This window comes from Scatophagus argus, chromosome 10, assembly GCF_020382885.2.
Source record: "Scatophagus argus isolate fScaArg1 chromosome 10, fScaArg1.pri, whole genome shotgun sequence".
Lineage (NCBI taxonomy): Eukaryota > Metazoa > Chordata > Actinopteri > Scatophagidae > Scatophagus > Scatophagus argus.
In genome coordinates this window covers 11,957,438-11,971,731 of record NC_058502.1, presented here as the reverse complement: position 1 = coordinate 11,971,731, position 14,294 = coordinate 11,957,438, and the positions used below count along the sequence as shown (strand labels likewise).

General features: G+C 44.1%; 1 protein-coding gene across 2 annotated transcripts in view; it reads left to right on the top strand.

Moving 5' to 3' along the window:
* The window catches only part of slit1a (slit homolog 1a (Drosophila)), an 85,455-nt gene that overhangs the window by 5,292 nt on the left and 65,869 nt on the right, over nucleotides 1-14,294 (top strand). For both annotated transcript variants that reach the window (XM_046402558.1, XM_046402557.1), the window contains exons 2-4: nucleotides 5,761-5,832; nucleotides 8,139-8,210; nucleotides 9,713-9,784. In XM_046402558.1, the coding sequence (XP_046258514.1) occupies nucleotides 5,761-5,832; nucleotides 8,139-8,210; nucleotides 9,713-9,784 (216 nt within the window). The remainder of the gene's footprint in view (nucleotides 1-5,760; nucleotides 5,833-8,138; nucleotides 8,211-9,712; nucleotides 9,785-14,294) is intronic.

Sequence of the window (14,294 nt, the reverse complement as noted above, 5' to 3'; positions counted from 1 at the left end):
AATTTTTTTTTGATTGATTCTTTTGAGGTGCATCTACAGATGAGCTAATGTATGTACAGAGCCAGAGGAATTCAGATATCAGTGTGCTCAGTCCGGAGGAGAGAGCTGAACACAGGAATGTTCTTTATTCTTGGGGATCAACAGACAGATTCAAGAACACATGCAGCATCTATCAAATTGCCAGTCGTCAGCGCACATCTGTCAGGCAAACGTCTTCTCGGGCCTCTGTGTGGAATAACTGGAACATAATAGATGTGGCATAGCAGATGTTTTATCCACATGATACACTTTACAGTCAAAGTACACATTCATACAGGCTAAATGCCTTCATGCCGGACTCAAAGCCACAACAGAACCCCTACGTCTGTCACTGAACAAACTACAGATACAGCATAAACCATAAAAGACCCTTCGGTCTCTGCTTATACTACAGCACCGTGTGTGTTCTTCTTCCAGCCTGTGGCACTAACACACATTGGAACAGATTTTTGATTGATTCACTTCAGCATGAGAGACTGTCATAAGTTATCTACATGTGATCAAAAAGTGGCCGTGTGCCTTTTCGTTTTCCCATCCCCCAGTTGTTCTTGCTGTCTGCCTATTTTTTGCCTACAGCAGCATCTGTTACATGCAAAAAAACAAACAAACAAAAAAAAAACCCCAAAAAACTCTTCGTCTCCTTGTCAAGGTTGTTTTGGTAAAAACAGCACAAGACAGATGCTTGGGTTCGGTCCCTGGCTTTCACCTGTAGCTGTTTATAGAAGGAGAGTGGCTCTGCAAGATGGACAGGACCTTATACAAGTTAAAGTTCTGATACTGGGTTGTATGTGTGTGTGTGTGTGTGTGTGTGTGTGTAGTCCAATCCAATGTGTAGGACTGGCTCGATGTTTACCTTTCCTATCAGTAATCTTGCTCCTGAGGCCTGACTGAGCAGAATGAAAACTGTAAATAGTCCTTGAGGAGCCCAGGAGCTGGGAAAACACTCTCAGACGTCTATGCACACACACACTTAGACACTCGCTGACGCACACACACACTAAAAATGTACAGTTGAGGGCCTTAACTGCTCATCTGAAAGCCGCATTTCAATGGAAGGGAATGTTTTGTTCAAGCTGAGCAGAAATCTGACCTCTTAGTGTGGATAGAAGTGTTCCAGTTGGGTTTAAGAGTGTGTTATTTTGGTCATGGTGGTCTGCTTTTTCTTTCTCTCTTTCTCTGCCTTTCTTTCACTTCCTCAGTCTTTCTGTCTTTGAGCCTGAATGGTACTGCCTGGTTCCGTAGCTTGTTGGAGCAACTAGTATGTAGGTCATTTATTCTCTTCATACTCTACCAGGCCTCATCTCTACTCTGACGTTTCCCAGACAGCCCGTCAGCTCTTCACAGCTCCCCGGCTACTCGCAACACTCCACCACACTGCTCCACACCGTCGCTTTTAGGCAGCTAACAACACTGTCAGAGCAGCTCTGTCTTCTTTCTGTCTCTCAGTGACTCCCCCCACCCTCTCTCTCCTCCTGTGTGTTTCACGGCTGTCGCGTCCATATGTTGTAGAGTCTGGAGAAGGAGGAATGCTTCACTTTCTGCAGCTTCTCAACCTGTTCAGTTCATTAATTAGGAAGAGTGTTTACTGGCCTGGTCAACTAGCATTATCAGTATGTGATTGTGGTTAATGAGCAGCCAGGCTTGGGTTGTACAGGACCTCGGGCTTCCAATCATCACATTGTTTCCACAGTGAGAAGTTTGGATCGCACTGTGCCACTGATCCTCAATCAGCTGGCATCTGCCTTCCCTGCCAGGCTAAAGCTGTTCAGGACAAATGGTCCTGTGGCGCTCACAGCAGAAATATAGAATGACTGCACTGCAAAAAATAAGTATATTAATAAGTCATGTAAGTCTAAAGTGGAAAAGGATGAGGGACACTTGCTTCCAGTCAAATTGTGATTTGCTGGCCTTGTGTAGAATCTGAATGAACTTTGACCTGCAAAATAGCCAGACTCACCATTGTCTAATTTGACCTCTAGATGAAGGGTTATCATGCTGCTGGTTTCAGTTTGTCCTTGCTTCTTTAACTGTATGGCAGAAGAAAATAAGCAGCAGTTTAAGAGGGCCTATGTGGAATAGAGGACGAGGAGAAACCCTGCTTTGTTAGCCTGCTAACTATGTTTGCGAAACTTGCAATCCTGGCGACGTTATTGCCTGTCCCAAAGTTTGATATTGTCAGTTAATCTGTGCCAGTAAGTAAAAGTCTATTAAACTGAAGTTTGGTGACACACAATGACCCACCTTTCATGAGACATGTCTAGTCCCAGTATTGAGACCTTTACAGTACAGAGTCTGATGAAATATAAATGAACAGCTGAGAAGTGTGAACTTTAAATAAAGCGGTATACCTTATTATGCATTCTTTTAAATATCTGAGTACTGCAACTTGTTTTGCAAGCCCACATTGTCCCACTGTGTTTATATTCATTTAAGTTCTGCAGTGTTTCTACATAAATTGATGTAGTTGGGTGAAAAGCTGTACAGCCAACACCGGTTTTCTCTTGTGATCATTATGCTCTTTTGCTCTGGCCTGGTGTGCTTGTGTGCATTTCTTGTTATAGTATATTTATATGGTTTTTGTGTATGTATTTAAGAGACAGAGCGCATGTGAATATTTGTATCTGCATGAGTGTATCTCTAGGAAGGCCAGTGTGTTTGCTTATCCTCCTTCTAGTCTTGGGGTTTCATTTCGTGTAACGTTGCTCAGTTTGAACCAGGTCGCCCTCAACTGAGGGACCCCAGCAGCTGGCAGAAATAAACATAATGACTTTTTCAGCATTGTAGCAGTGCTGTGAGCCCCTTTGAATTATAGAGATGTGGAGCGGTGGAGCATAGCTGCCGCTTGTCCACCCGAGGGAAGGTGCACAAGGAAGTACTCTCAGGCATCAATCAACTTTGGACGGAAGATAAAGAGGGATTAGATAGTGATGTCATAAATCTGTTTGCACTGCAGGAAGTGTGTCAGCACTGGGAATCCTGACAGAGTTTCCAAAGGATGGAATGGATTTGACTGAAGCAGTTGGAGGTGGAAATCCTTTGCTGTAGGAACTGGGAATCATACCTAATAATTTTTCTGCTTTTAAAGTAATACTGAAGTACCGTAATGTGAAAACCCGCACAAAGTCAGTACTGCAAAACATCTGTCTATGAAAGAGAGAATGTGCTTTTGCTGCTGTGCCAAAAGCCATTGCTACGCTTCCTTTGATTGTAAAACAATGAAAATTGCAGTGGCTGATATTGGAGCTAATAAACAGCAGATTTTTTCTTTGAGGCATGGATACTATATATTACTTTAACATACAGAGCCCTCATAGAGATGTAGAATCAACACAGAGATGAGCACTGTTCCAGACTTAATGCATGTCTAGAGTCCATATTCTTTTAAGATGTATTTAAGATGTAGGTTCCCCGACACTTGCTCATCTATGCAGAACTTAAGGCCAAAGTTCTATGATGTGTGTGTGTGTCTGTGTGTGCACATGCAAAAATTACTAAAGCTGATGTGAATCCCAGCTACTTTCCATCAACCAAAGTAACAGAACATCCTCACAGATGGGAGAAACTTGGCAAGTTTCCCCAGAGACAGAATACTCCCTTGGGTCAGCAGACCTCATCTGATGGGTCAAACACCAGGAGCTGTAGCACTATATGCCTGATCATAAAGCCCAGTGTGCACTTTATTAGTAAAATTTCCCTTTTTACATGAGCTGCATGCTTGGGACTGTGAACTTCATAAATGTGCCATTTAGAGCTCAGTATAGTTTAACTGCCGATGGTCATGTCAACATGCACAAGCCATCAATCCTTGTAGCAGATGAGCTATAGAGGGAATGTTATTACCTGAGCAATTTCCAAGGACCTATTTATTGCCTGGGAGGTTTCAAGAACTTGAAAACATTGCATGGTATCTGTTGCAAAATGCCAATGGAAAAGGTCAGAATAAGCCATAAACAGTGTGGATCCTGAATAGTTAAAGCATCAGAAGCTCCTGGTGACATTTGAGCATTGCCTAAATGTCACAGCGCTTCTGAACAGGTGCATGGCCAATATGGTTTTTTTTAAGATGGGTGCTTTTAAGTGGGATAATGCAACACCGTCTAAAAAACGTTTCCAGGTACAGCAAGCTAAATTTAGTTCAGTCACCAGCTCTAAAAGAACACTTTGAGATGTTGCTGCACAACAGCTTTGATTAGTCAATATGCAGAAACTATGGCATGTCTCTTATTACAGGGTAAAGGGACCTCACTGCTGGGGGAGAAAAGTGTGGTTTCACTTGTTTATGTGTGAGTCATTGTCTCTCCCCCACCACCACCACTCACTTGAACCATCTTTCCCTCTCTTCTTTCTTCCCTCTATCTTCCTCTTTTTTTTTTTTGTCCTCCGGGTGTGATTAGCAATGACCACCCTGTAGATAAGACATTGTGAATCCAGAAAGTGTGTGTGGGTGCGTATGTGCGCCTATCTGCGTAAGCACCTGTAATGAGCACCACATGTGTGTGTATTGGAGCCCAGGCTAATGAAGCTCAGTCCATTATTTATTTCCCGTGGCCGTGTCACTTGGCCTGTCGATGCACCTGTGTACACACACACACACACACACACACACACACACCATCTGTCTATAATGACCGTTCTCTTTCGTACTGCATAGCGCTGCAGTCCCTGGAGTGGTCATTAGACGAGAGAAGGAGAGAGCGAGTGAGGGAGAGAAACCAGCGCTTTCGGTGTAGATTTGGAAACAGTTTTTTGGTTTTGCTTTGGGGTGGGTGGGGGTGGGGTTTTGGTGGGTCAGGGTAGGGTGGACCCATAGCACTTCGAAAATATAGTAGCACAGAGAAACTTTTGCGTGCTTTGCCTGTTTTCTTTTCTCTCTGTCAAGAGAATACAATCTGCTACTGCATATGAATGTGAATCTTTCTCAGTCTTCTGCAACAACAAAGGACAATACAAACTTTTCTTACATCAGCACAGGTACCTGAATCCATCAAATCTCTGAGGATGCCACAGTCAAGTTCAAATACACTACCCCTCAGAAAAAAAAAATATTGTCAGCCATCAGATGATGGTTAACTTGAAAGATATCAATAGTGAAGTCAAACCCCCTCTTTTTTGAACAAAATTTTCTCTACTTTGTTCTGCAGTGATGGCCAGCTCCCAGCAGGGAAGCTGCTGCCATTATATTCACAGCACTTAGCTTTCTGGCCTTGTGGCCCTACCCAAATCCCCTTTGCTGCCTCCTGCTAATCCCCACCAATAGTATAAGGACAAGGCAGACAGAGAGGGAGGGGGGTTGAGGGTGTTGGTGGGAGAGGGCTGGAATAGAAAGACAAACAGCCAGCTCAAATGTGGTTTCCATTTTAATAGGACTTCTTAATATCTCCCAGTGGAGTTAGCACAGAGCATGAACTTCCCTTTCACACAACATTTCTGATTCTGCGAGTCAAAATACATTACATTTCACATCTAAAGCAATTAGTATTTCATAAAGACACCAGCATTATACCAGAGGCATGCTTCAGCAAACAGCTTGGGGCACTGTGTGTGTGTGTGTGTGTGTGCACCTGGTGTGCCTGAAGTGTGTGGTTGTGTGTGTTGCTTCAGGTATCAGTAGGCAAAGATGGCTCCTCGCCACTCTCTGCTCCTTTAGTCATAAGGCTTAACAGGTTCAGAGGGAGAATAAAGATGAATTATTCAAATATGTTTGCGTGTCTGTCTTTGCAGGGAGCTGAACGGGAATAACCTCACACGCATCACCAAGAGTGACTTTGCTGGACTCAAGTACATCAGAGTTCTGTAAGTACTTGTCTTCATGTTCATGTGCGATGATGAGATGCTTGTATGTGTATCTGTGGTGCATGTCAGTGTCTGACTTTATCTATTCACGCATACCTGAGCTGTATCTAACCTTGCAGCTCACAAGTCGTACAGACTTGCCGCTCAAATTAGCATAAACCCAGTGAAGTGGAGATGCTTCTGTCAAGAGTCCTACTCCAGAGTACATTAAGCTACTGAGTGACTGCAGCAAGTGAAGTAATGGACTTCTCTCTCACTGTATTCTGTCCGTTGTATTAGCACTTATTGTCCCTTAGACAGAGACACACTCACTTGCCCTCTGTTCCCACACATCAACATGTAATGTGTACACAAGCTCCAGTCCTAAATAGGCTCTCAACACAGTTAACACATTCAGGTGAAGTCATTGACTCCCTCTGTGTTGAAATTAAACAGCACTTCTGATTTCAGATATTAAAGTAGTTGAAAAATGTCTACATGTGAGCATGTGTGCACACATACTTGTGAGTAGTGCCATAGGTGTTAAAAACACTGCCAGAGAGGAAGCCGTGTAGACCTGAACATGTTTCAGATGTAACATGAGCTGCACATAATTCCAAATATCCAGCAAAGCCACACTATTTTCAAGCCTAATCGTTACTCGCCCATCCCCCATCTTTCCCTTCTTTTCTGAGCTTCAGGTCACTTGTTCCCACTGCTCCTTGTCCGCTTCTGTCTTCCTATGCATGCCTTCTTTCGTGCACCACCTTCTTACCCCCATGTAGAGGTTAAATGCCTTCATGTCGGCAGCTTGTCACAAGCAAGTAAGAAGGAAACAACTCTTTGCAGTGGTACTTAAGACAGAACTTCCCTTGCTGTAAAGCCCCTGATTTCCTCACTGCCACCACTGTGCTACACTAAACACACTAAACAAACACACACACAGACTGTTGAGTTTCTGAAATGTCAGCCAACCATATGCATGATACATGATTTACATGGCATAGGTGCAAATTTTGTCTCTGTCTGTGTATTGGGGGGTGACCTTTGTAAGGCAACAACGTTAAGACTAACAAAGGCTTGACCTCTGATCCCGCTGACCCCTGGGCAGCCCTCGGAAGGAGCCAAACAGGAACAGAGGTTTATCTTTACAGTCAGCTGCCGTCCATCCTGTCAGTTTAAAATCAACACAGCTGATATACCTCCATTTCCTTGGCACTGGGTGCTTGACTCGTCCAGATCAGCAAAGTTTGTGTGTATATGTGAGAAAACAGAACAACAGAGAAGCAATTGGGAAAAAGTAGAAAGGAAAGGATCAGAAAGATTGAAGGCTACATGCCCTCAGACTGTCTGTAAAAAAAAAAAAAAGTTTTCTCAATTCAAAAGTACTCATCATGGTTTTTTTGGACTTCCATCTAAATTCATGAGAAAGAGATCAGAGGTGAATTGCACTTTTCTCTCTATGTTTATGGAGTGTGAACAGTGATTAGCATTTATATTCGATGGGGAGGAAGCCCAGACTGCTGACTTGCAGCGCGGCACGGCCTCACAGGAGACATGAGAGGTTGCCTTCAACACAGAACAGTTGTATACGTAATGAAGGAAAGCTCTTGTTGCTTCTGAAGCCGCTGGATGCTTCTCTCTCCTGCCTGGCCTTGTGTTATTGTAACACTTCCAAAACCATCCAAGCCTCTTTTTTGTGCGTTAGCTTTGGCAATGGAATTGAGGAAGGGGTGTATTCCTGCTTCTGTGTGTGTACAGTATGTTTGTGTGCATCTCTGTTTGTTTGTGTACAACTAATAGCCTTGATGTACTGCCTGCAACTCTGATACTGTCCAACTATGCTATCCAAGAGGCACACATCCACACATGGCCTACTTTCCCTTGATTGTGCCAATTGTGAAAAACCTTGGAGCCCCTGTTAGTTTTCCCTCTCACACTCTCTGACCCCCTGCCTACCTTTCGTCTTGTCTCCACCCAGCCGCTACACCCAGAGGACCACACCAGAGCCTGGACGCACACTTTCTGAGCCACCTTAGAAACTTTCCTGGCTGCTATAAATCTTTCTTTTGCCAAGATTCCACACTGTGCCCCCAGTCCACACCACTGCCCTGTGTGTGTGGTGTGTGAAAGAGAGAGAGAGAGAGAGGGGGGTTCAATAAACTGCACCCAGCTCAAATATACTTATTGCAAGAAGTCTCGCCACCCAAACCCCAAAGCCCTTGATACTTTGTTAAAGCCTGAGTGACCTTCTACAGACTCGTAAAGAAGTCAAAGCCACACTGTATCACATAATCTCTAAGGCTCTCTCTGTCCTCTTTCTGCAGGCAACTGATGGAGAATCAGATTACTGTGATCGAGCGTGGGGCTTTTGATGACATGAAGGAGCTGGAGAGACTGTGAGTACCACCCGGGCTGACCAGAAATAACAAATTTTTTATGCCTTTCCTAAACTTGAACTTCAAATGAAAATCCCACCCTTCGGTCTGTATAAAGTACTTGTATTAGTTGAGTGTAATGACACTAACAGGAGAAACTGACCGTAAATGGTGTATCAAGTGTGAGGCACTTCCCTGTCATTCCATTGTGGTTGGATGGTGCTGAGAGGGTACACCGTGGCTTGGGAGTATTTTTTATTAGCTTTGCCTGACAGGAATGCCCTCAGTGGGATATGTGGGCTTAAGAGCCCCCCACCCTACCACCGCAGACCCTCACTCATCTGGACAGCACCAGGACTCCTCGACAGCTTGTAAACTGAATGGGAAAACACACAGACAAACACAGTCAACCACACCTAAACCATCTCATTAGTAAATCAATAGTGCTACCCACATGGAAACCTGCACAGCAGATGACTTTATGGACACATGCCGTCATGCACACATAGTGGTTAACTTTTAAAAGACTTTCCCCTGATCTGAAACCCACATTAACAATTTACATTACCAAACTAGAGGCCCGTGTACAGCTTGCCTTCCCTCCTCCACCATATTCAAGTGATTCCAAACATTGGGAAGATATAGCCATGTGCCAGACCAATGTGGAATTTAAACTGCTCTTTTCTCTAATGTTTAAAAGCCACAAACCCACCAGCAGGTATAGTGCAGTGTGAACAGAGTGGCAGCAGACCATTAATGCCCATCATGCACTAAATCTCCACCTCAGCTGACCAAGCACTGTTCTCGGTCTATACAGTGAGTGGCACAGATCCCAACATCTGTCTAAATGTGTGTGAAGGAACGGCAACAGACTGCCTTTCAGATTTGCAGCCTCTCTCTGCCACAGCCACTGCATTCACTCCCATGTGCCTCCAATGTGCCATTCAAGAAGAAGAAAGTTGTGGTTTCCAACAGATTAGCAACAGTCTGTTCCTCATTGACTTAATTGTTGTATTTGCATAAAGCCTGCCAGTCTTGGACGTTAGTTGTTGGACATGGAGTCTGTTGCCAACCACCATTCTTGTCACTGCTTCCTTAGGCTTGAATAGGCTTATCCATTTCTTTTAATTTTATTTAGAAACATCTTGTTTTGATGGTTCAGCCCAGATAAAATCTGGTTGTGTTCCGATAAGTGGTGGATGTAATTCATTTGTTTAAATAGGAATGTTGCTATTCCGTTGCTCTGGGAAAGTCAGCAGGGCACTGAATTCTACTAGGCGCAGCGTTGTAATTTAACTGTGCAGAGATAATTTACAGCGCTGTCTCTGACTAGAAGTTCAATTCCCCTGAACTTTCAGTTTGGATATTTATGTGACATTCAGAGCACAATGAAACACAATAGCCTGTGGCTAAACCGATTCTACGGCAGCTAGCAGAAATTATTCACAACCTACACAAGGGCACACACACGCATAGACACACACACAAACTCACTCGCTGATCATATGTTTTCCCTGCCGCAGGCGGCTGAACCGTAATCAACTACAGCAGCTTCCTGAGATGCTGTTTCAGAAGAACCCTGCCCTGTCTCGACTGTAAGTACATTCACTTTTTTATTTCAATTGAGCACACGCTTGCTTTTGCTCTGTCAGTGCAAACACCATTTCCTTTTGTCTTTTTGTTATCATGCAAGCCACCAATGTTACCCAGAGATTTTATGTATTGCAACAATATACTTCACAGCATGGTTTCTGTCAGTCTGATGAAGGTTTATTTTGGTTTGGTTTAAACACAATTAAAGGCCAGTTAAGCTTCAATTACACTTGCTGGAATGCCATCAGGTCTCATTAACATGCTGACTTATTTGGTGAGGTGTGTGAAGTGCACTCTGAGTGTTCCACTACCACGTACCACTTATTGTCTTTAACTGGATGAGTGGAAATCTGAGTTCTTTGCACATCACTGGGCCTTCATGCCAAGTCATCTGCAGTTTCAGTGTGCTGGCCTGTCTGCCACTGGTGACAGGGAGCTGGTGTGACACTGGGACTTGCAATGAGGAACAAATTAGACTTTGAATTCTGTCCAAGGTGAGAGGATGTCTGTGTTACTTAATGAGGTCGTTTTATGTCACAGAAGTTCACTCTGCCAGTGGACTGCATAGTATGAATGAAATGTGTCATCACGGTTTTCATTCTGTTTCCACTTGTTAAGGCCAATCCCGTACTGTCATACACCCAATCATTGTTACACTCATGCGCCACATGCAGTGAGACAATCCCACAGTAGTGCTAAACTTTTATTCCCATCTGCAACAAGGCTCAATGTTTTTTTTTTCCTTTTTGAGAAGGGTATAATCAGTGTCCCAGTTGCTAGCTGATCATTCCAACTCCCATTATTCCAGTTCAGATTACCTGAGGCATCTGGGAATAATGAAACACTGGGACATGGAAAAATCATTTCTCTCCCACACAGTGGTACCACTAACCCGTGATCCCGGGCCCCAGCCCTCCGTCTGTTTGTCTTGTGTTCAGTGTTTAACACCATCTTGAATCTATCTGTCACTTCCTTGCAACTATCTTCTCACGTCACCTATCATTATGCCAAAACCAACCTGTAGGGCTTGAGGGCAAAGTCTCATCCTTTGGGGCAAGGCTGGCCTGCTTGTTGCTTGCTAACGCAGAGCAGCACTGAGTTGTCTGTCTTGCTGGAACAGACACAGAGCAGACCGAAGCCTTCCAGACCAGCGGATGGCCTTGAACAAGCGTGATTAGTCCATCTGGAGCAGCGGGCTCTGCCAACAGCCAGAGGATTGTGCTAACACAGCTCCCCTGTTTCATCCAATCTAACTTCACGCTCATTATTCTAAACCTAGCGCCGGCTTCTCTGCCACGTTCTGGAGAATGAGACTTTGTTTAACATTGCTTAATCGATTCGCTATGTGTCTGTGTATACACTCATTTGTTCTTTATCCTTGGCTGGATAAAAGAGAGCCGTAATGGACCTTGAAGCTTTTCAGGTGTGGAAGTGTCATACATTCTTTAGCAGCAAAAACAAATGTACAATCCAGGACCATGGAATTAAAAATAATGCATTCTTTATGGTGCCTGTGTTTGATTGACATTTTTATGAAAGACTTCAAGTGCTTGTTAAAAATTAGGTCTAGTAGCGTGGGATCAGGAGCAGCAGTAGAAGACAAAGGCTTTTCCTAATGTGTTTCTTAACTCCTGAGTGGTGTGCCGGGGCCACACCATGGGTTCTGGTTCCAGTCTGATGCGGTTAGGTTACAGCCTTGTCTCGCTCCCGCCAGCAGCTTTTAATGGACTTAAAAGGTTCTCAGCTCCCAGGGGAAGACTTTCCCTGCTAGTTCATGTGAGCATTTGTGTGTGTGTGTGTGTGTGTGTGTGTGTGTGTCTGAAGATGACAGAGAGAGACAGAGACTCTATGGTTGTATATGTATTTGTGTGGGGATCTTTGCACTTGCTCATGGTGCTCACCGGCGCTTGTTAGGGTCTGCCTTTATGATCCTAACAAGAAAGGTTAATGTGAAATCCTGCTGCCCTCAGGTGGAGCACAAACCCAGATGGTTTCTCTCCTCTTGGACGCAGGATTAATTGCCCCCTTCCCCTTTTCTGCACTTTTTACACTCTTCCTCGCCACCATACTCTCCTCTTTCTCTCTTTTTGCTCAGTCTGGAGTGAGGGTTTTAGGAAAAGCTTGCATAACAAAGTGGCTATTTGTCTTAGACACTCCCTGAGAGGACAAACAGAAAGAAAGATGGGGACAGAAGAGGGAGGGCTAATAGATGACACTGTTGCTCTCATTAAACTTTTGAGGAAAAGCTATCCGAGTTAATGAAAGGCTGTCAGTTAAATGAGCAGAGGACTGTTGAATCCTATGTAGTCATTAAGCTAACAGGGTAACGAGTTTTTGCTACAAAGTGAAGATGGTGAATTAATGCAAGTGTTCTTGCTAAAACACAGGTTCCTAAAAATTTTCTCTGGACTCTGGAAAAAGAGAACACGTTCATGTTTACAAATACTTACTTGTTATATTTGCAATAATTCTGCCAAAGATTAAAAATGTGCAGTATTTCTTTTTTCATGTACACTATAGACGACTGTGGTAGTGCACATTAATGTGTTATTGAATCACATGTTCTGCTGTCTGTTCTGAGATCCAAGATCTTTATCTACACCCCCGCTTCTCTTTCTCTTCCCATGCCTGAGAGATACCAGAGACACTGATGCATGAGAGGCTGAGAAGAGATAATTGGAATTGATTAGAGATGATTAGAGATAGTTAGAGTTAGTTAAAGCTGCCTGTGATGGATGGCACTGACGAGCAGGCATGGGAACTGCGGCGCAGAGGTGAGAGGCGCTGTGCAGAACATCAGTGAACAATAACAGTGAAAATAGAGTTACATTCATCACTGTTAACGACCTGTTGCCCCCAGCCCACCACCCCTGACTTCTCCTCATCCCACTTCCACTGCGCTTCAGATCTGTAATCTACTCATCCGTGTCTGTAATTAGTGTCTTTTCGCAGTGGGAGAGCAAGAGGAAGGAAGGACCGCGGCATGGAGAAAAAAATAGGGATAGGTGAGCGGAGTTGGAGGCGTACAGAGCAGTTAGCCTGATAGCTGGCCCCGGGGAATAGCATCTGGTTTGGGCTCAGGATGGGCTGTCGGGGGAGGAGGAGGCGAAGGGGTATTTTGCGGTTTTTGATTACCGTGTTGCTTGTTGCTGCCACAAACAAATGTCGGCCACAACACAAGCTTGTTTGAAGGGGTGTTGCTTTCATTAATGGCTAACGTGTAGTGTGACATGGTGGGGTGAGGGGACGGTTAGGAGAGAGGTTTTCCCTTGTGTATCTCCCCGGGGGGTATGAAGGAGGAGGAGGGATGGGTGTGGTAGTACCTGCACTACAGGGGAGCCGAGGAAACCCTGGCAAAGGATCGGAGAGGGGGTGTGTCTCATCCTCCTTTAAGATCTTTAATTTTCGTGTTAATGCTTGACGACGGGTATGCTGACATACACAAACCCTGCACACACACACAAGCTGGCTGTTTGACTGGATGACACAAATACATATGTGCGCACACACACAAGAGCAAGAAAAAATGAGGGAAACACTAATTAGACACAAACACACACAGAATAACACTATAATTACATCTCTGTGTGCTAATGTGTGGATGACAGGCCTGCACGAGGGATTACGTTCTTTATATGGCTTTGACTGTAGATAAAAGAGCGGCTTCAGCTATGTGTTGATGCAGAGCTGCCTGTTCTGTGTTTGTGTTGGAGGGATGCTGTGTTTTCTGTTTGTTGATCGCTTGATGCTTAGGGAACGGGAACTCAATGTTAGAAGAAAAAATGGTTTGGGGGAAGGAGATCTTGAATAAATAATGTGCACTATCATTAAACCTATAAATCACAGCAATCCCACATGTTTTTCACTTTGTTAGTATTCGATGTACAGCATTTTCCCCTTTTCATCTGCTGCAGATTGATTGTCTTGTAAACCTGTTCTGGTATTCTAAGACTTTGCGTGCCACAAAGCAAGCAAATTAACTCTTTCAACTTTTGACTTTTTGGCTGAAAGATTGAAAGGTTATTTTTTTTCCCCCTTATTTTTAAGTGTTTGTATTGGGCTGTGTGTGTGTGTGTGTCTGGCAGCCTGTTAATGGTCGAAGCTGGTCTTGTCGTTTCCTTCCCTTTGTCTCTGCTTATGAATGACCTGCCTCGACGTGCTTGCCCCCCCCCCCCCCCAAGAGGATGGCTTGGGCCTCTGCTTGGCAGCAGTCCCCATGGCAACCTGTCTTCATCAGGAGGTTTCTGTGCCATCGATGGCAGCCACCCTGATTTCTTGACTGCAGTTTGTCTGACGCTAAATAAACACAGACAGCAAAGACTTTTGTCAGTGAAGCCAACTTTGGACACAGTGAAGACAAAATACCTGCATGCATAAAAAAAAAGTTGCTTAAAGGGTCAGTCCTCTCAAAATTATGATTTTCTTTTACTTACTAGCAATGCTCTATCAACCCTTGATTTAATTAATAATAAATTTGTGGTGCTCACGAAACTGGAAAATTGAACAGCAGCA